At 43.7% G+C, this 23,089-nt stretch overlaps 1 protein-coding gene across 3 annotated transcripts in view; it reads left to right on the top strand.

The window, feature by feature from the left end:
- Positions 1-21,961, top strand: part of MAP3K7CL (MAP3K7 C-terminal like) — a 50,518-nt gene extending 28,557 nt beyond the window's left edge. For 2 of the 3 annotated variants that reach the window (XM_044287735.1, XM_044287736.1), the window contains exons 2-5: positions 751-859; positions 17,247-17,308; positions 20,506-20,621; positions 21,060-21,961. In XM_044287735.1, coding sequence (XP_044143670.1) covers positions 790-859; positions 17,247-17,308; positions 20,506-20,621; positions 21,060-21,240 — 429 coding nt within the window. In that variant the 5' untranslated portion in view covers positions 751-789 and the 3' untranslated portion in view covers positions 21,241-21,961. Of the gene's footprint in view, positions 1-750; positions 860-12,245; positions 12,437-17,246; positions 17,309-20,505; positions 20,622-21,059 lie in introns of those variants that run through there. The other variant, XM_044287737.1, reaches the window with a different exon arrangement.
- Positions 21,962-23,089: the final 1,128 nt, after the last annotated feature.

The raw sequence follows: 23,089 nt of genomic DNA, 5'->3' as shown, positions 1-23,089 counted from the left end.
ATTATGAGTACTGTATGGTGACATTAGTTGTGTGTACAGTGTGACATTATGAGTACTGTATGGTGACATTAGTTATGTGTACAGTGTGACATTATGAGTACTGTATGGTGACATTAGTTGTGTACAGTGTGACATTATGAGTACTGTATGGTGACATTAGTTATGTGTACAGTGTGACATGAGTACTGAATGGTGACATTAGTTATGTGTACAGTGTGACATGAGTACTGTATGGTGACATTAGTTATGTGTACAGTGTGACATGAGTACTGTATGGTGACATTAGTTATGTGTACAGTGTGACATTAGTACTGTATGGTGACATTAGTTCTGTGTACAGTGTGACATTAAGAGTACTGTATGGTGACATTAGTTATGTGTACAGAGTGACATTATGAGTACTGTATGGTGACATTAGTTATGTGTACAGTATGGCACCATACAGTTGTTTAGTCACCCTATAATGGGGGCACTGGCTGTGTCTATTGAATGAGCGTGCCTCTATACAGTATGTGTGTGCGTGTCACATCGCTGCCTCCCCCACTTGATAAAACCCAATGTATCTGGATCAAAGTTTTATTTCTTTTAAGGCTGGCACAAGATTATTATGCCTCTTGTTAAAAAGATTTTCATTTGAATGGTCTTTTATGCTTTTTTCCCCCCAATGTCATTCTAAAATTCAATTCAAAGTGCTCAGATTTTTTCTTTGCTGCATTACCGACTGTTTATGTGTTATTCTTCTCGTTTCAGTATTATTTCAGATAAGGCGGTTGAAGTCATTGTGCCCACATGATCACCACGGCAAGAATCCCCGCTGATAAACCCGTGCGCATTTCCTTCAGTCTTAATGACTCCGCAGGTACCGCATTTATCTGCCTCTACCTCAGTGCACAAGAAGCAGACCACACATCCCGTGGCGGATAAAAATCTGCTACCGCTATCTCTATTTGTCACAAAGGCTTCCTTATACTGAATACCGTACAATATGCATTCACTGCTTACGGTCGTGGTACTTTTGTTGTATTTAAAGGGAACATGCATATAAAAATCAGCTGGAATAATAAACTTCAAAAAGTGGATGGTGGGAATTTATGTAGGTATGTAAAGGGTATATCCAAAATGTAAAAACTATGCTTCAAAGATGGACTCTTTTGAATAGACCCTTAGACAGAGGATAAGATTCTCAAAATCATTATCTACAGGGGTTCCTCAGATAGATTATATGAAAAAGACCCTACAGTGTTCATTGAATATCTGGAAGGGTTTAGCAGATTATATATACTATATTACAGAAGTCTTCTCATACAGTATCTGAGAGGGTCTCCCAGATTATTGGACTCCTCAGATAGAATAGTAACATAGTAACAGTTTATAAGGCTGAAAAAATACATTTGTCCGTCCAGTTCGGCCTGTCATCCTGCAAGTTGATCCAGAGGAAGGCAAAAAAATAAAACATGTGAGGTAGAAGCCAATTTCCTCACTTCCCGACTCCAATCAGGCATCAGAATAACTCCCTGGATCAACGACCCCTCTCTAGTAGCTATAGCCTGTAATATTATTACACTCCAGAAATACATCCAGGCCCCTTATGAATTCCTTTATTGTACTCACCATCACCACCTCCTCAGGCCTCTTTCACACTACAGTATTTTGCGTTCCGTATACGGTCCGTTTTTTGCGTTCCGTATACGGTCCGTATACGGAACCATTCATTTCAATGGTTCCGCAAAAAAACGGAATGTGTTCCGTATGCATTCCGTTTCCGTATTTCCGTTTTTCCGTTCCGTTGAAAAGATAGAACATGTCCTATATTTGGCCGAGAATCACAGTCCGTGGCTCCATTCAAGTCAATGGGGCCGCAAAAAAAACGGAACACATACGGAAATGCATCCGTATGTCTTCCGTATCCGTTCCGTTTTTTGCGGAACCATCAATTGAAAATGTTATGCCCAGCCCAATTTTTAATATGAAATTACTGTATACTGTATTTGCCATACGGAAAAACGGAACGGAACAACGGAACGGAAACGGAACCACAACGGAAGCAAAAAACGGAACAACGGATCCGTGAAAAACGGAACGCAAAACACTGAATGCAACATACTGTAGTGTGAAAGAGGCCTCAGGCAGAGAGCTCCATAGTCTCACTGCTCTTACCGTAAAGAATCCTCTTCTATGTTTGTGTACAAACCTTCTTTCCTCCAGACGCAGAGGATGTCCCCTCGTCACAGTCCTGGGGATAAATAGCTGATGGGGGAGATCTCTGTACTGACCCCTCTTATATTTATACGTAGTTATTAGATCTCCCCTCAGTCGTCTGTTTTCTAAAGTGAATAACCAGAATGTTGATAATCTTTCAGGGTACTGTAGTTGCCCCATTCCAGTTATTACTTTAGTTGCCCTCCTCTGGACCCTCTCCAGCTCTGCTATGTCTGCCTTGTTCACAGGAGCCCAGAACTGTACATTATACTCCATGTGTGGTCTGACTAGTGATGTGTAAAGTGTTCGGACTATGTTCTTATCACCGGCATTTATGCCTCTTTTGATGCAACTCATTATCTTATTGGCCTTGACAGCAGCTGCCTGACGCCGGTTTCTACAGCTTACCGTAGTTTGCTGTTTACTAAAATTCCTAAGTCCTTTTCCATGTCAGTGTTACCCAGTGTTTTACCATTTAGTATGTACGGGTGACTTGCATTATTCCTTCCCACGTGCATAACTTTACATTTGTCAGTGTTAAACCTCATCTGCCACTTCTCTGCCCAAGCCTCCAATCTATCCAGATCCATCTGTAGCTGTATATTGTCCTCTGTAGTATATATATACAGTATACTGTCCTCTGTAGTCTATATATACAGTATACCATCCTTTGTAGTGTATATATATATATATATATATATATATATACAGTACAGACCAAAAGTTTGGACACACCTTCTCATTCAAAGAGTTTTCTTTATTTTCATGACTATGAAAATTGTAGATTCACACTGAAGGCATCAAAACTATGAATTAACACATGTGGAATTATATACATAACAACTGTGAAACAACTGAAAATGTGTAATATTCTAGGTTCTTCAAAGTAGCCACCATTTGCTTTGATTACTGCTTTGCACACTCTTGGCATTCTCTTGATGAGCTCCAAGAGGTAGTCACCTGAAATGGGTTTCACTTCACAGGTGTGCCCTGTTAGGTTTAATAAGTGGGATTTCTTGCCTTATAAATGGGTTTGGGACCATCAGTTGCGTTGTGGAGAAGTCAGGTGGATACACAGCTGATAGTCCTACTGAATAGACTGTTAGAATTTGTATTATGGCAAGAAAAAAGCAGCTAAGTAAAGAAAAACGAGTGTCAGTCAGTCCGAAAAATTGGGAAAACTTTGAAAGTGTCCCCAAGTGCAGTCACAAAAACCATCAAGCGCTACAAAGAAACTGGCTCACATGCGGACCCCCCCAGGAAAGGAAGACCAAGAGTCACCTCTGCTGCGGAGGATAAGTTCATCCGAGTCATGAGCCTCAGAAATCGCAGGTTAACAGCAGCTCAGATTAGAGACCAGGTCAATGCCACACAGAGTTCTAGCAGCAATATATATTTATAGATACAGTACAGACCAAAAGTTTGGACACACCTTCTCATTCAAAGAGTTTTCTTTATTTTCATGACTATGAAAATTGTAGATTCACACTGAAGGCATCAAAACTATGAATTAAGGCCTCCTGCACACGTCCCGCAAAACGTGGTTCCGTTGTACCGTGATCCGTGCCTGTTTTTTCTTCCGTGGGTCTTCCGTGATTTTTGGAGGATCCACGGACATGAAAAATGAAAAAAATATCTAAGTCAAGTTTGCCATTGAAATGATAGGAAAAAACGGACACGGATCACGGACATGGATGACAATCTTGTGTGCATCCGTGATTTTTCACAGACCCATTGACTTGAATGGGTCCGTGAACCGTTGGCCGTGAAAAAAATAGGACAGGTCTTATTTTTTTCACGGCCAGGAAACACAGATCACGGATGCGGCTGCCAAACGGTGCATTTTCCGATTTTTCCACGGACCCATTGAAAGTCAATGGGACAGCAGAAAAACACGTTAAACGGGACAACGGCCACGGGTGCACACAACGGTCGTGTGCAGGAGGCCTTACACATGTGGAATTATATACATAACAAAAAAGTGTGAAACAGAAGATATGTCATATTCTAGGTTCTTCAAAGTAGCCACCTTTTGCTTTGATTACTGCTTTGCACACTCTTGGCATTCTCTTGATGAGCTTCAAGGTAGTCACCTGAAATGGTCTTCCAACAGTCTTGAAGGAGTTCCCAGAGATGCTTAGCACTTGTTGGCCCTTTTGCCTTCACTCTGCGGTCCAGCTAACCCCAAACCATCTCGATTGGGTTCAGGTTCGGTGACTGTGGAGGCCAGGTCATCTGGCGCAGCACCCAATCACTCTGCTTCATGGTCAAATAGCCCTTACACAGTCTGGAGGTGTGTTTGAGGTCATTGTCCTGTTGAAAAATAAATGATGGTGCAACTAAACGCAAACTGGATGGAATAGCATGCCGCTGCAAGATGCTGTGGTAGCCATGCTGGTTCAGTATGCCTTCAATTTTGAATAAATCCCCAACAGTGTCACCAGCAAAGCACCCCCACACCATCACACCTCCTCCTCCATGCTTCACGGTGGGAACCAGGCATGTAGAGTCCATCCGTTCACCTTTTCTGCGTCGCACAAAGACACGGTGGTTGGAACCAAAGATCTCAAATTTGGACTCATCAGCCCAAAGCACAGATTTCCACTGGTCTAATGTCCATTCCTTGTGTTCTTTAACCCAAACAAGTCTCTTCTGCTTGTTGCCTGTCCTTAGCAGTGGTTTCCTAGCAGATATTCTACCATGAAGGCCTGATTCACACAGTCTCCTCTTAACAGTTGTTCTAGAGATGTGTCTGCTGCTAGAACTCTGTGTGGCATTGACCTGGTCTCTAATCTGAGCTGCTGTTAACCTGCGATTTCTGAGGCTCGTGACTCGGATGAACTTATCCTCCGCAGCAGAGGTAACTCTTGGTCTTCCTTTCCTGAGGCGGTCCGCATGTGAGTCAGTTTCTTTGTAGCGCTTGATAGTTTTTGTGACTGCACTTGGGGACACTTTCAAAGTTTTCCCAATTTTTCGGACTGACTGACCTTCATTTCTTAAAGTAAGGCAAGTAAGGCATAAAATTCCACTTATTAAACCTGACAGGGCACACCTGTGAAGTGAAAACCATTTCAGGTGACTACCTCTTGAAGCTCATCAAGAGAATGCCAAGAGTGTGCAAAGCAGTAATCAAAGCAAAAGGTGGCTACTTTGAAGAACCTAGAATGACATATTTTCAGTTGTTTCACACTTTTTTTGTTATGTATATAATTCCACATGTGTTAATTCATAGTTTTGATGCCTTCAGTGTGAATCTACAATTTTCATAGTCATGAAAATAAAGAAAACTCTTTGAATGAGAAGGTGTGTCCAAACTTTTGGTCTGTACTGTATATACACACCAGCATATACATGTGATTACTACAAGACACAATGTAGGGCAGTAATATTCCTGGGAGTAATAACGAGAAATTGAGTGTCAGGCCTCAATTGTCCATTTTTTGTGAATTCTATTTCGACACGGTTGGAATTTAAATGTTTTTTTGGACTTATTCAATTTAATTAAACTAGCGTATAGGTGATCAACACCAATACCCAGGCCAGAACACAAAAGTATCTCTGAGGGATAATGAATTTAGGCCTCAGTTTCCCTTTTTTTCTGTGTTCACAAACACGTTTCTAATAATAATTTATTTATTTTTAATGGGGACTGATTATATTCAAACTAGCAGCATATATACGTGATCACTGCACCAATAGACAGGGTAGCACACAAAAGTATCTAGGATTGATAACGAATTTAGGCACAAATCCATTTCCTTATTTCACTAGTTTTTGGTGTGGGCGTTATTGATTGTATTCAAACTAGTGGCATATATACATGTTTACTACATCAATACACAGGGTAGTGCACAACATTATCTGAAAGGCCCAAAAATGTCCGGGCTATGGGAGGGTTTGACCCAGATCCAGAGTCTGGGTAATACAAGCACCATCTATCCGGCCAGAAGTAGTGGCAGTAGTAGTCGTAGTAGGCCTGCAGTTGTCCCTGCTAGCTTCTTAAAGGTGCAACAATATAGTTGAGGAGAAAGAGGATGAGATTGTGGATTGGATGGCTCACTCCTCTCCGTCGCAACAGGATGATGTGGAGGTGACTTCATAGTCCGACACCATACCATGGAGCCAAGGGTCACAGCGTTCCTCCTCCTCCTTGCATCCCCGAAGAAGGCTTTTAGTGGACTCCTCCCAGTCTTTACTGTTCCTGCCTAGAGGGACGCCTTCCCTTTTCCTAAGAAGTGGCAAGAAAACCCCACCATGTCCTACGGCAGATAAGCAAGAGAGTCTCCCTGTTGATGACTTGTGTGTGAACAGTCAGCGTTTGTACTGCCCTGAAGGAGTTGAAGGAGGAGGCTGCAGACCCCAGGCATAGCCATGTTGGTGGTATTAGCAGTAGCGGCCCCATAGCCACACCATTGGCGTTGGGGGCAGCGACAGTGGCAGTCGAGCTAGAGCAGGGGAATGGGGGCCAAAGAACCCACCCTGATATCCCACAGTCTGATAGAAGCGAAAGGGAGGGTGAGGACTCTGATGACGATTGTGTGCAGACAGAACCTGTGAGCCGGAACAGGGAGCTGAGGAGAAGGCAACATCAGAGAAGGAGGGTGATGATGGCAGCAATAAAGAGCAGAGGCCGTGTACCTCCTAAAGAACAGCCAGGGCCACGTCTACTTTGGTATCTGGTGATGCCACTGATGCAGTGGGTGGGTTAGGCCCAAAACGTGCCAGAGCTAAGCCCAGCTCGTCTGCCTCTATTCCTGCACGAGTATCTCCCGTTTGGCAGTTTTTCTTCATGCTGCCCAAAGACAAAAACATTGCCTTGTGCAAGATGTGCAAGAGCCAAAATAAATTGTGGCCAGAAAACACAAACATAGGCACCACAGCTCTAAACCACATGAAGTGTCATCACCCCATCCCGTGGGCAAAGAGGTAGCAGCCAGGCACCGCTGCAGGAGTTCCCTCCTTATTCCAGTCCAGCTTGCGGTGGCCAGGTCGCATCCACGAGCAGTACAGTGTCTTTCACGTTGTCATCATCCCTTTTCGCTTCTTCCACTAAGACTCTTCCTCTACGAGCCCAGCAACTTGACGGAGTGCAAGCTTAATTCCCACCTGGCCCAGTTGCTGGTGATGCACTTGCTGCCGTACCATTTAGACGAGTCTGCTGCCTTTAGGGAGAAAATGGTGTGCGCTCAGCCTCGCTGGAAGATTCCTAGCCGTCATCATTTCTCCCAAAAAGCCATCCCTGTCTTGTTCTCTTACGTGGTGGACAACGTGGGCCGCTCCCTGTGAGTCTAGCTGTGCGACAAGTTTGGAGCAGCTCTTGTGGCAAGGGACAGTACATGTCTTTCACGGCCCACTGGATCAATGTTTTTTACAGCAGTGGCTAGGCAGCACCCGTCACCAAGGCCAGGTCCTTTTGACCCCCCCGTGATTGTGTCGGCCTGGCTCCCACACCAGGCACTTATCCGCCTCCTCCATGGACACGTTTCCATCCCCTAAAGCAACTGGCCACAGGGTCGCTAGAACTGCCCCTCCTTCCTATCAAATGTGTCAGGTCAAGCGTTGCTAAGCCACATTGGAGATGATCGGCCTGGGAGAGAGTAGCCACACCAAAGAGCAGTTTATCAAGGACATCAAGCAGCAAATATCCTGCTGGCTGTCACTCTCCCAACTCCAACTGAGCAAGGTGGTCAGCGATAATGGGCACAACATCGTAGCCTCCCTGAACCTGGGCGAAATAACACATGGTCTCTATTTCGCACATGCCATCAACCTAGTGGTGCAGTGCTTTCTAAATACAGTCAGGTCCATAAATATTGGGACATTGACACAATTCTAAGATTTTTGGCTCTATACACCACCACAATAGATTTGAAATAAAACAAACAAGATGTGCTTTACCTGCAGACCGTCAGCTTCAATTTGAGGATATTTACATCCAAATCAGATGAACGGTGTAGGAATTACAACAGTTTGCATATGTGCCTCCCACTTGTTAAGGGACCAAAAGTAATGGGACAGAATAATAATCATAAATCAAACTTTCACTTTTTAATACTTGGTTGCAAATCCTTTGCAGTCAATTACAGCCTGAAGTCTGGAACGCATAGACATCACCAGACGCTGGGTTTCATCCCTGGTGATGTTCTGCCAGGCCTCTACTGCAACTGTCTTCAGTTCCCGCTTGTTCTTGGGGCATTTTCCCTTCAGTTTTGTCTTCAGCAAGTGAAATGCATGCTCCATCGGATTCAGGTCAGGTGATTGACTTGGCCATTGCATAACATTCCACTTCTTTCCCTTAAAAAACTCTTTGGTTGCTTTTGCAGTATGCTTTGGGTCATTGTCCATCTGCACTGTGAAGCGCCGTCCAATGAGTTCTGAAGCATTTGGCTGAATATGAGCAGATAATATTGCCCGAAACACTACAGAATTCATCCTGCTGCTTTTGTCAGCAGTCACATCATCAATAAATACAAATTGAAATGAATGGTTCCGTAAACGGACTGTATACGGAACGCAAAAAACGGCCCACATAACGGAAAAAAAAAAAACGGTAGTGTGAAAGAGGCCTAAGAATGTACCTAACAGGTGTTTTGGCCACGCCTATTGTTTTTGCTATCTCTCTGATGGGTTTGTGTTGTTTTTTCAGCCTAATGATGGCTTGCTTCACTGATAGTGACAGCTCTTTGGATCTCATCTTGAGAGTTGACAGCAACAGATTCCAAATGCAAATAGCAGACTGGAAATGGACTCTGGACCTTTTATCTGCTCATTGTAGTTGGGATAATGAGGGAATAACACACACCTGGCCATGGAACAGCTGAGAAGCCAATTGTCCCATTACTTTTGGTCCCTTAACAAGTGGGAGGCACATATGCAAACTGTATATTTATGGACCTGACTGTAAGTAAACTGACTTGTGCATAGGCACACAAAATGATAAATGAGACTGGCCTGGTGGTTCCCATCCCCTTTTTTAGACCTCGCGTGACCGGGGGAAAAGTGGCAGATTGCAGCACAAATAACCTTTGAGCTGCAATCTGCAACAGATATACGCCAAAAAGTGGCGTATATCTGTTAGTAAATAACCCCCATTGAGTCCTAGGAGGCTAGAGGGGGTTATATACCAACTTTCAGGGCAATTGGAGCAACTTTGGTTCTGCCCAAATCAACCAAACTCTTTCAATAATTCGGGGAACTGGAGCTGAAACTAATCTCAACTGGTTCGCTCATGTCTAATATTAACCGCATTTTCTTTCCACCTCTTGGTTGGCTTACTTTAGACCAATGTTTTGTACTTCTTTTTTTTTGTGAAATATGGTGCACGTAAACTTTCAATGTCTATTGACTTTAACTCAGTTTTTCGTACGTGATGCTCACCACAAACGAGCCCTCGCCGCAGCAGGGGCATCACTGCAGAACTCTATCACCTTCTCGGATTAGATGGCATAGCAGAGCCCAGCAGTTCATTAAGACATTTCCATGACATTGTATTTGCACCATTGTTGTGAAGCTGTCTTGGAGCAGTGTGGCTAAAAATATAGATCACAGCTGTTTAATAGATGCTCAGACAAGCCTATTAGGAAACCTACTATGGAATGCAATAAAGTTGTGCACAGGGATCAGCACTATTTCTGCAGCCATTGACCCGGCTGCTTTCTGCTTATAACGCTCTCTTTTAGCCTATTTGGGGAACTAATTATGCAATAAATGACTGATTTACACCGTTACATCACAGTGCGCAATCTTTACAACCAGATGAATTCTTTCCGGTCCCATTTTTTACTGTGAAGCCATAAATGCCTCACAATGCAGAATAAGAGACTCGAACCAAGGTCAGACAAGAAAAGAAATCCAATCTAGTAAAAAACATATACCACTCAATTCATATACAGCGGCATACGTGGTGGTCTTCAGAGAATCCTCCTGACAAGACAGGGCACTCAAGTCAGAAGCTTAAAGGGGTAATCCAACCCCTAAAATGCCTCCCCTACTGCCCGGGCCCTCACACTGATTGTACTTACCTGCTCCCTGGCACCCGCATCGCTTCTGATGGCCGCAACGCCGCTGCTGCATCTCCCTGTCGTGTGGCTGAAAACATCCGGCGATGGAGGGGGGCAGCCAATAGCAGACCGCAACAAGGACGAGCCTCTCTAGAGTCACCCGCGGCCGTGCGGGCGTCAGGGAGTAAGGTAAGTACAATCAGTGTAAGACAATAGTATGGGGAAGGCGAACAGAAGGGTATAAAGGGAAGGGAGGAGGGGGGTGGAAAGAGAAGACGCCAATAAAAGATGTTAATACGAAGAGGTCCTGACCTGAAGGTACTTTGAGAGATCCTCATACCAAATCATTCAACTCCAAGAACTGGAGTAAGGGGTTACAACTATGTGCAAAGGACCTTTCTTGCAGATCTGCTATCAACTCTTCCATCCATGCGCAATGTAAATGTTAACTCTCTTGTCCATTCAAGCAATGTGGGTGGAGAACTGGATTTCCAATGTCTGGGGATAACCATCCGCGCAGCTGACAGGAAATGTTTCAGAACCCCTTTCTTGACCTGGGCAAGAGAGCCAGGTATTAGGGATAGTAGAGTAAGTTGGGGGGTGTTAGGTATCGTCCTACCTGAATATTTGTCATAAATCTGCAAGATTTGTTTCCAGAAAGAGTGGATTTTCGGACAGCTCCGCCAAATATGTAATAGAGATCCCCTATCATGCTCGCACCTCCAGCACTTTTCTGAAACCGGGGTGCTCCAGTGAGCACTGTGCCTCTTCATATGCTGGGGACGTCGCATTCATCAGTCACATCTCAGTCCCATTCAAGTGAATGTGCCGAGGCTGCAATACCAAGCCCAGCCACTATACGATGAATAGCACTGTGTTTGGTAAATGGTGAGGAAGTCGCTGCGTAAAAAGACTGTCAGAGGCCACTTTTGGGTAGTGAACCCATTTGGTGAGAAATCTATCACCAATCCATCATTTATGGAGATGGGACATAAGATTCAGTAATCTACGAGTGTGCAGGATCTACAGGCCCAGGTGTAACATCTGTTGGCAAATGTGCCGCAGGATACCATACAGAACCTGTACACCTCCATGTCCAACTGTCTCTGATCTTGTATCCAGGCTAGGGGTTGTATCTCATCTTGTATCCAGGCTAGAGGCTGTATCTCATCTTGTATGCAGGCTAGAGGCCATATCTCATCTTGTATCCAGGCTAGAGGCCGTATCTCATCTTGTATCCAGGCTAGAGGCCGTATCTCATCTTGTATCCAGGCTAGAGGCCGTATCTCATCTTGTATCCAGGCTAGAGGCCGTATCTCATCTTGTATGCAGGCTAGAGGCCATATCTCATCTTGTATCCAGGCTAGAGGCCGTATCTCATCTTGTATCCAGGCTGGTGGCCGCATCTCATCTTGTATCCAGGCTAGAGGCCGTATCTCATCTTGTATCCAGGCTAGAAGCGCCCAACTGGGTCCTAGAGCCTCCTTTCAATTTTACAGTTTTTTCGAAAAAAACTTTGCAGCAGTCTTAATGGATTGCCAACACTTTGCAATGAAGATCCATCCTGGTGTTACCAACTGGGGATGTGTCCCTGCACCGTCTGATACTATCCAATTAGTACTGCCAGTGTCAGACTGTGCAGGGACACACTCCCAACTGGTAACACCTAGCTGGACCTTCATTGTAAATCGCAAGCAATTCATTCATAACTTCAAGTGGAAATAATAGAGGAATGGCACAATGTAGTCATATGAATAGATGCTCCATATATATGAAAGTTGAAAAAAAATTGAACAGGTGAAAACATTCTCACATTTTGTCATGCGCTGCTTTTAAACCAATCACATTGGAGGAGTAGTGTTGCTTGTTTATCGTGGGACTCCTCTCTTCCTTGGACTCCTGCAACCAATGTGCTCTTTACAAAAGTAATAACTCCCATCATTGTTTACAGCGACTGTACATTCCCATATGTCAAGTCTAGGCACTATTACAGTTGCAGCATTAGACCACCATTCTCTGCCGTACAGGAACCCTGGCACTCTGCTCTCATCCACTTGGCTCAGTGCACATGCAGCAGCCGGCGGAGGCGGACTGAGTCACTTTCAGAAGCCATTGCTGCACAGCGTGATTCATGTCTCCACTTTTAGAGCTTTCACCTATTTTTAAAGGAGGCAATTATACATCTTAAAGTAAACACAGAGGAATTGTGGACTGACAGCAGCGTGCCCGGGAGGGAGGTAAATATATCCCTGATAAAACAGCCGTCACCCATGGATGTCATAACTGATATTTATAGCCAAGACATGGAAATCTCATCCTCCGTGATTGTCTTGTTTAGTCTTGTCCCTTATTATGGCTGATAATCCTCATCTGAGGCTTTGTCTTCTCCTATGTGAAGTCACACTAGGCCTTACCATACCTCTATATACTACTGCTTTTCATCTGCAGTACCTCAGAGTAGGGGGTATTTACAAATCGTTAATTTCATTACATTATGTCATGCTATGTATTGCACCCAGTATAACCATGCATGGATGGCACTGCCGGGATTAACAATCCTGGCTAACACCTTGCAGGAGGTTAGGTGTGGGCTGGATCCACCCCTAGCTTTAGTCAGTCTAAACTAGAGTTTGGACGGTAGAGGAAGCTGTGACATGTGCTCCCTCATCTTAGCCCCAAAAGCTACATACTCACCAATCTCTACAGAAGGAGAGGACTAGAGAACCTAGAGTCTGCATGGCATTGGAGTCAGTAAGGTAACCTGCTACCAAAAGCTATTATGACTTTACTGCAGTGGGGAACACTGTTAAGACATCCTTCACCTCTGGACTCGACCTGGCCAGACGTATCTCTAAAACCCTGAATCCCTCGGTGGACACTACAGCCCTTATTACCAAGATACTGTTGCTGGCCATAGATTCTACAAAAAGATACAAGACAGAGAAGGAGGAGGGCCATAACTCCCATTCTTTCCTACATCTATTCATCGTTATCTGGGAAGAACTGCACTGTGTACAGTTGGACCTCTGTTTTGCTATTGTTGAATGTACTACTGCACTGGCGGGGTTTGGAGGGGCATTAACGCTACGCTGGGTCCCCTGGACACCATTGAGATGTCACCATGTGTTGCAGCTCTCCAGAGGGGATAGTAAGGTGTAGTACTCCCCAAAAGGGAAATAAGTCCGGGAGTCAGGGTCTGCAGTAACCAGTGTGCTTCTTTACTGGAAGAACTCAAGAGTGAAACAATACAGGCGAGGCACTGAGCTGTCTTCTCCAGTCTCCTCCCTGGCAGAAGAAGGTTTTATGTTGAGAAAAGGCCTGAGCTAGCTGTCTTTTTCTCTTAGAGGACTGGTACCCTGGCCAAATGCTGGTGGCCCAGGGTCTGTGGCTCAGTCATCCGGCTGAAGCCCTTGTCAATGGGTTGGTAACCTGGGGTTTGTGGCTCACTATCCCCATCTTAGCGTCTTCTTCTGGTCACTCATGCAGTCTGGCAAAGTCTATTATTCTAAGCACTAGCCCCTATCTGCAGACAACTAAGGGTTCTAAGTGCTCTCCTTATATACAGTTTCTAGATGAACTAGAACCTTCTAGTCGGAGGGGTGGAGTGAAGAATCAGCCTATTTTATTGTCTTTCAACTCAAAAAAAGAGATGTTTATTCTGATAAATCTGGTCTGGTTACTGACTTCTGCTCCATATACCGACCATTGTACACCTTACACGCCCTGCCTTGCACCCATACAAATGTTAACACCAAGGGCACCCCAAACCACCATCAGGTAGGAGCCCTAGTGCCCCAAGACAAGAAAGGATGAACCCTCCATTCACTGACTATACGGTCCAAAGTGAGACTTTCTGCACCCAGAGCCACTACCACTCCCATCCTCCGCTTCAGGTCATCAGGGGCTTGCTGCACATTCAGGGGCATACTGTACTGAGTTTTATCTGCTTGATTCCTTGCAAATCCTACAAAAAACACTGTAGTGTGCTATGATTCTAGAGGCAAATGTATTACGGCATGTATTACAGAGACATTTGCCTCTAGAATCATATCCCAATAATGAGGTGCCACACACAGACATCATATGGGAGCACATGGATGACGTAAAGCTGGGTAGTATAGAGCTATATGGACTCTATATGCTACCGTACATCCTCACGACCATCATCAGGCTGGTTATTATCACTACCACACCTAACAAACCGTGGAAAAGCTACATGTCAATACACATGGTACTGGTGCAATTAGCAGCTTCATATTCTTAAAGGGAATGTGTAGCCATAAAATTACCCATTGCTTAATTCAAGGTTTTTTGGTTAAACATTTTTTCAGACTGTTTTTTATTTTTATTTTTTTTCCATGTTACTTTAAAGAAAAAAAAATCCAAATTTTTTTCCACGGGCTGACACTTCTTGTTCTGTAGAGATCCCAGTTTTACAGTTCTCATTATTATCACAAACAATAAATTATAATATATATATACAGACGTGGACAAAATTGTTGGTACCCTTTGGTCAATGAAAGAAAAAGTCACAATGGTCACAGAAATAACTTTAATCTGACAAAAGTAATAATAAATTAAAATTCTATAAATGTTAACCAATGAAAGTCAGACATTGTTTTTCAACCATGCTTCAACAGAATTATGTAAAAAAATAAACTCATGAAACAGGCATGGACAAAAATGATGGTACCCCTAACTTAATATTTTGTTGCGCAACCTTTTGAGGCAATCACTGCAATCAAACGCTTCCTGTAACTGTCAATGAGACATCTGCACCTCTCAGCAGGTATTTTGGCCCACTCCTCATGAGCAAACTGCTCCAGTTGTGTCCGGTTTGAAGGGTGCCTTTTCCAGACTGCATGTTTCAGCTCCTTCCAAAGATGCTCAATAGGATTGAGGTCAGGGCTCATAGAAGGCCACTTTAGAATAGTCCAATTTTTTCCTCTTAGCCATTCTTGGGTGTTTTTAGCGGTGTGTTTTGGGTCATTGTCCTGTTGCAAGACCCATGACCTGCGACTGAGACCAAGCTTTCTGACACTGGCTAGTACATTTCTCTCTAGAATTCCTTGATAGTCTTGAGATTTCATTGTACCCTGCACAGATTCAAGACACCCTGTGCCAGACGCAGCAAAGCAGCCCCAGAACATAACAGAGCCTCCTCCATGTTTCACAGTAGGGACAGTGTTCTTTTCTTGATATGCTTCATTTTTTCGTCTGTGAACATACAGCTGATGTGCCTTGGCAAAAACTTCGATTTTTGTCTCATCTGTCCACAGGACATTCTCCCAGAAGCTTTGTGGCTTGTCAACATGTAGTTTGGCATATTCCAGTCTTGCTTTTTTATGATTCGTTTTCAACAATGGTGTCCTCCTTGGTCGTCTCCCATGTAGTCCACTTTGGCTCAAACAACGACGGATGGTGCGATCTGACACTGATGTTCCTTGAGCATGAAGTTCACCTTGAATCTCTTTAGAAGTCTTTCTAGGCTCTTTTGTTACCATTCGGATTATCCGTCTCTTAGATTTGTCATCAATTTTCCTCCTGCGGCCACGTCCAGGGAGGTTGGCTACAGTCCCATGGATCTTAAACTTATGAATAATATGTGCAACTGTACTCACAGGAACATCTAGTTGCTTGGAGATGGTCTTATAGCCTTTACCTTTAACATGCTTGTCTATAATTTTCTTTCTGATCTCTTGAGACAGCTCTTTCCTTTGCTTCCTCTGGTCCATGTCGAGTGTGGTACACACCATATCACCAAACAACACAGTGATTACCTGGAGCCATATATATAGGCCCAATGGCTGATTACAAGGTTGTAGACACCTGTGATGCTAATTAGTGGACACACCTTGAATTAACATGTCCCTTTGGTCACATTATGTTCTGTGTTTTCTAGGGGTACCATCATTTTTGTCCATGCCTGTTTCATGAGTTTATTTTTTTACATAATTCTGTTGAAGCATGGTTGAAAAACAATGTCTGACTTTCATTGGTTAACATTTATAGAATTTTAATTTATTATTACTTTTGTCAGATTAAAGTTATTTCTGTGACCATTGTGACTTTTTCTTTCATTGACCAAAGGGTACCAACAATTTTGTCCACGTCTGTATACACACACACACACACACACAACACAGGATCCACCGTTCAGAATAGTTGATGGTCACAGCTCAACTTCTCTCTCTCCCTGCACAATGACCGCTGCACAGGTAACAGACCATGTAGGGGTGCGGGAACCCTGTTACCTAGAATGTGTTATACATTGAATGTGTGTTTTTTTTCCCTTTTTAGGATGGACTCCCTGGGATGGAAAGGGTTAATCTTGGCCAAAATGTCCAACCATTGTTTATTTTAAAATGTTCAGTGTAATGGTGATGGTCCCTAACATGGTGGTGCTTTCTGTGGTTTTCCTAGTGGTACTCCTAGTGGCTAAAAGCTGTCACTGTGATGCCTCTAGGAGGTGGATTCACTGATAAAAGGGGTTGTCTCCCGCCATATGTGTGTGTGACATTGTAATCCTCTGTAGCTTCTGTGAGGAGAGGGGAAGGAGTGATGCCCTGTTTATGGACTGGAGGTTTCGTCCATGCCACAGTTCTGTTGGACAGACGGGCCTCAGAGACAAGGTCCGGAGAGATGTCACCTCGAACGAGAGGTGTGGGAGACCAATAAAACACGTTAATGTGTAGTGCGGAGGGTTCAGAGCACCAGGCTGAGGGCAGATCGCTTTGTCACTATGTCTCTCTATTTGAGCCGGTTGCCTTTAACACATCTGTATTATATCTCTGCTTGATTATCCCTCGTTTTTAATCCATCTTGTCTAAATTATTACAGTGTGGTTTTATCTCTGTACCATTAGTCACTTGATCAGTGCCCCCAGTGGCGGGTGGTCTATCCTGCACCAAGCTAGTAAATAATTAATAATAATCAGAAAAAATATTAATAATAATAATAATAATAATAATAATGATAATAATAATATATTACTGTTTTGAAAATAAATTCCACTTAACCTGATATAATTGTGTTTGCTTTTGTCAGATGAAACATCTGCAGAGAATGCTTTCCCTTTGTCATTTCCAGATCTAGACCAACAACTTCAGGTAAGAATGGTTGAGGCCTTCTCTTTGTATTGAGCCTACTGGTAAACAAGCTGGATAATGGTCAATTAAATTGGTTGTCCGGGTTCAGAGCTGAACCCGGACATCCCTCCATTTTCACCCAGGCAGCCCCCAGTAAAACGGCTAGGGCAGCACTAAAGCACGCCCATTTGAGCCGGTGACATCACCGAACACACTGCCGGGCGGAAGCTTCCGCCCGGCAGTGTGTTATTGCAAACAAAAGAGCCCGTGCCCTGCGCGATCTAGCTAAAATCAAGGGGGCTGCCTGGGTGAAAATATGGGTATGTCCGGGTTCAGCTCTGAACCCGGACAACCCCTTTAAGGCTAGATGGGGGCTCTCGATGTTGTCACATCACTGAACCCTACAACACAACCGACAGCTATATATGGCTCCCATGGCTGCCAGGTGTCAACACCAATCTTTGAGGCATTTAGTTCGAAATCAATATTTTAAACAATATGCAAATTATGGCTCAAGTGCACTGAGGGCGGGCCCTAGCCACTTGGTGCAGACCTTAGCTCCTCCTTAGCATCTCTGCTAGATGAGATAATGAATTGGATACCTGGTCCTATCAATTCAGTGAAGAGGAGAGGACCCACCCTCAGTGTATTTAAAGAAAATGTGTCACGTTTATATGTTTAACATATTTTTTATCATTATTAACTTTCCATGTCACTAGCTATATTAAACAAAAAACATAAAATCGTAGAGTTTCTGCACTGGCCACTGAGCCTAATAATAGGTGCCACTTCTTGGTCTGTACAGATCACTTTGCTGCGGTTATCTGCGTATCTGTCATTTTAATCCTGCCTGTAATGGTATCACCTCTGTGTACAGATAAGACAAGATCCACCATTCACAATAGATGATTGTCAGAGCGTATATATATTATTTCCTTGTACAATGACCTCTACACTGGTCACAGAGCATGCCTAGAAAACTCTCCCATAGAAGTCAACGAGGTCCCCTCCTGACCAATTTGTTTTAATGCAGTTAACAGGCAAGATGGCCGCCCCCATAATCATGTTCAGGATATAGAATTAAAAAAATCTGCTACCAGAAAATAAAAAGAGATGAGAAGTAAAGGATATGTTTTGCTCTCTGGTTTTAACTGGAAGAAAAAAAAAATGGTGACACATCCCTTTTAGCACTAATTTGCATGTTCAGCCACAGGTATATGGTGGGAAATACACTACATGTGTAGCTGTAAAGGGAAAGCATGTCAACAGAGACTTTTATATGTCCTCTATTTTATTCTTGTCTTTTTGACTACAAACAATAAAATAAAAAATCAGTAAGTTGAATTTTTTTTTTTTTTTACTTCAGTCCTGCATCCAGTGTTTCCTTGGTTATAACAGCTTCTGACAAAATTGCCTGACAACCAGTACCGCATATCCACCATTTATAGGGGTTGTGTCCAGTATTCAAGTTATCTCCTATGCACATGATAGAGGACATCCTACAGCTGGGACCACCACCAATGCCAAGAACAGGGTCCTGTTTGACGTCCTCATGGAGCATCATTCTGCACATGTGCCCTGCCATTCCATTAAATCTTTAGAGGACCACCGGAAATAGCCCAGCGGTGTACTCGGCTATCTCCGGCAGTCCTATAGCAAATGAATTGAGCAGCAGCGCACATGTGCAGACTGATGATCCATCAGGACAGAGGAACAGGACCCCCATTCTTGGGATCGGTGGGGGTCCCAGCACTCGAAACCATCCCCCCCCCCCCACTGATCAGTTAGTTATCCCCCATCCTCTGGATGGGGGGATAGCTTGAAAGCATGGCACAAAATGTGATTATTTTTTAATTAAATTCCTGGTTACAGTTATTACCCAGCATTCCTAGACCTTGAATAACAATACTACCTAATTTATCACGGATATCGAACCTGCTTCGGTATCTTGACCTCAGCAGTATTACTGCTCTGGAGTATTAGAAAGCAGGTGACAACACTACTGGAAGCTGTAATACAATAAATATTCAACTTGAAACCCCACCAATACCGTAACTGAGATTCCAGCCAGAAAGATGGCCGCACGTGATCCGTCTCACTCCGAAAAGCTTTTATGACAAACACAGGAACAGTTAGCGGTTGGGTTTCCTTACATCCCATAAAGTTAAAGCATGCATGACAATTCTCTGCCAGGAACTGGGGAACAAGCACCTCTGTTCTTGGGATAGTGGGAATCTCGGCGGTCTACCTTTTTTATAGGGGTATTCCAGTTGTAACAAGTTACCCCGAGTCCACAGGATAGGAGATAACTGTTGGATCTGTGAAGGTCCGAGCATTGGGACCCCCACCACAGGGACTCCATACCCCGTGTGGCACCCCAAAATGAATCCTCTGGCTCCATTCAACTCTATGGGACTGCCAGAGAAAGTCGAGTACAGCGCTCGGCAGTCCCATAGAGACAAATTAAGTCTTGTGCACGAGCCCGGCCTCCATTCATTTTGAGGAGCCCTGCAGGGTACAAGGTCCTGTTATCATTATCAGCTGGGACCCTGTCAGTCAAATCCTTATCTCCTATCCTGTGGACGGTGGATAACTAGTTACAACCAGAATACCCCTTTAACTACTCCATATATGAACTTTAATAAGGCAGTAACATAAGTAGGTTTTATGGGCAGCTATATATTACACAGCCCTCTTTGTACTGTAAGTTTTTGGATCTTTTATAAAAGTGAACTGCGTGCAGTGGTATTTTGTGTGGAAGAATTCCGCATTTCATAATGGTGACTTGCCTTATACAATTATAGTCACAGGGAACCGGTGGGCACTGTTGGTTTCAACCATATGCTGGATTTGGCACTGCCGTTTTTCTGTTTCTGTATCAGAACAGAGAATCTGAACAGTGCCGCAGATGGGAACCGAGCCTAAGGCCTATTCAGTTGACAATACTTTCCATCTGACTGCACTTGCACAGCACACAGACCCAGTAAATGGTGCAATTCACGATTAGCACTTAAATGAACACAGCTTGTGCCATTCTTGTCCGTTTTTCATTTGAAAATGACCGGGTTCAGGAAAAAAAAATATATGATGTCATACGGAAATCGGACTGGCTGTCTGAATCCAGCCTAAATTATATAATATTTGATCCAAACTCAACTACTTTCGTATTTACTGGCCGACCTTCACGTATTGATGTTCTTTACTTCTTAAATCTTCAGCCTCTTCCACCATGTAACACGTCCAAGGAGTCGATGCAGGTGTTCAAACAGCACTGTAGAATTGCAGAGGAATACCACCAAGTGAAGAGGGAGATTGAACTTCTGGAGGAAAGGAAGTAAGTTCTCCACACAGGACAAGTGAAATAGCACTTTGGACATTGAGAGGCTAGATACTTGCCAGAAGATGCTGTTGGTGGGGGACCATGAGGTTGAATGAGGTTGAATTTTCCACAAATTCACAAACCCCAGGGGTTGGGGGGCCCTTAAGAGCTAATTGAAGATTGAATGTAACAGAAAATTTCCCAAATAAATCTTGGATTACAACCACACTGTTGACTGAGAAGAACACCTTGGTGAAGTTCTGCCTTCCTGGCTGGCTCGCCAACTATTGCAAAATCCCAACTGCTGTGGAAAGAGTCTAAATTAGAGATTAGGTAACTGTAAGTAGCGGAGGAGGTTTCAGTGTGAACGAGACAGGTCACTTATAAAAAGTTGTGTCTGAATACTGGTCACTTTTGAAAAATAAATTTTTTCTATTTTTTGTTCTTCTCTAGAAAAGAGTTGATGGCTAGGCTGGATCAGTTTGAGAAGCAAAACACAGACCCCGCTCACTTAGCGCAACAATATGAGGACCTCAGTAAAGAGAATCAGAGCCTTAGCCTGGCTCATTCCCGATGTAAAGAGCAATTAGAAAAACTGAGGATACAGTACCAGAAACAGCAGGGCTCGTCCTAACAGTGAAGCGGCAAATGACAAGCAACAACCCCGTACAACGTGATCGACACATCAGCACTTTTATTTTAGACATTTGTTAGAATGTTGTGATAGTAGACACCACATTTCCAAAGTGATTTAGTGGTGACATGCGAGACACGATGATGCCTCTTAAAGTGAACCTGCCACCAGTGCTGACTTTTTTTATATTACGACATGAGATGCCCTAATAATACTAAACTAGGGGGCACAACTGGGCCTAATAATAAATCTCAAAAGTGCCTTAGGGGGCTGGATTTTCCCTTGTCACATATGCCCCTCTCACTTTGAGCCCACTCAGTCATTCAGAAGAACCGAGAGAAGTCACTGTTCTGCAGGCCTGACTCCTTATAAACAAGAAGGGCTTGGTTCTAAAGATTCAGGGAATAAGGCCCATTTTTCCAGCCCTCTGATCAACCCACGATGAGTTGGCACATTTGTACCTCCTAGCTCAGCTTGAATAAGGCATTTCGTAAATTTCCTTAAGGGAATCCATCCTGGTGACAGATTCCCTTTAATAACAAAGTGCAAATGTGTAAAACTGGAGCAACCTATCTGAAACAATAGTCAAATTGACCCAAAAATGCATTCATTTGTATTTTTTTTCACTTTATCCATTATTTATTTTATGCACTTATATAGCTCTACTATATTCTGCAGCACTTTACAGACAATAGCATCCAACTGTCCCCAATGGGGCTCACAATCTAAGTTCCCTATCAGTATGTCTTTGGAGTGTGGGGGGAAACTGTAGTACCCGGAGGAAACCCACGCAAACACAGGGAGAAAATACAAACTCCATGCAGATGTTGTCCTTGGTCAGATTCAAACCTAGGACCCCATCGCTGCAAGGCACCAGTGCTAACCACCGAGCCACTGTGCTGCCTTGGTATTGTTCCATAGCTGTTATGGACAATGGTTGTGGAACCACTGTGCCAACTAACTGGTTTGTCTTTGGGCTATTCCTGGGTGCGGTCTCCTGGCAAGCCCCACTGCTACCTCCATTTAACCCCTATACAGGGATCTGGCCTTCACTGCAGGGGAACCACCAGGCTGCTACCTTTTGGAATAGGACCTCAAGGCATCAGCTGTAATTTCGGAGGGAATCTGACAGCAAGTGTTTATTTCCCCTGCAACGCCCCCAGAGGAGAAACAGAGCATTACATATTTCCCATTGAGATAAATGGACTGCCATATAATGGACAAATATGTCTCATCCACCAGATTTAGTGATTTTCCTTTTTCTATCTGTTAGATCCTCAGTTGGATGGGGTCCTGTCTGGGATCAATCCCCTCGCCTCCTTTGCTGGCTTGATTTATTTTCCATCTCATTATACTTTCCTCGTTTTCAAGGGGTTACGCCCTCCGGGACTTCGGTAAACAACCATTTTATGACTTGGATCCGAAGTCGGCTTCGGTACCAGCTGGTACTGAAGCCGACTTCAAGATCCTGTTTTAAAATGGTTGTCTAAACCTCGCCAAAGGCCATACATTTTAATGCTGTACGGAGACGGGTCTCCTTACAACATGAAAACAAAGTTTTGAGCAAATCGACTTTAGTCCCGGTCACCAAAAAGGCCAGCACATTTTCCTATAACTGGATTTCAGGGTGGTCATAACCATGGAAACGAGAAGTGTATAATGTGATGGAAAAATAAATCAGCAAAAGAGGCAATGCGGATAACCGCAATACATTAGTAAGTGTCTTGTATTAACTTTCTCTACATCATAAATGTCATTTGCTGACACCAGACAACCCCTTTAACTCAGAATTCCCTAATGGAATGTTCAAAAATGGGTTTTCTAAATCGGACATCCCCTTTAATTATTC

The sequence above is a fragment of the Bufo gargarizans genome, chromosome 3, assembly GCF_014858855.1.
Source record: "Bufo gargarizans isolate SCDJY-AF-19 chromosome 3, ASM1485885v1, whole genome shotgun sequence".
Classification (NCBI taxonomy): Eukaryota; Metazoa; Chordata; class Amphibia; order Anura; family Bufonidae; genus Bufo; species Bufo gargarizans.
Note: the sequence above shows the minus strand (reverse complement) of the source record. Positions and strands in the feature narration are given on the sequence as shown.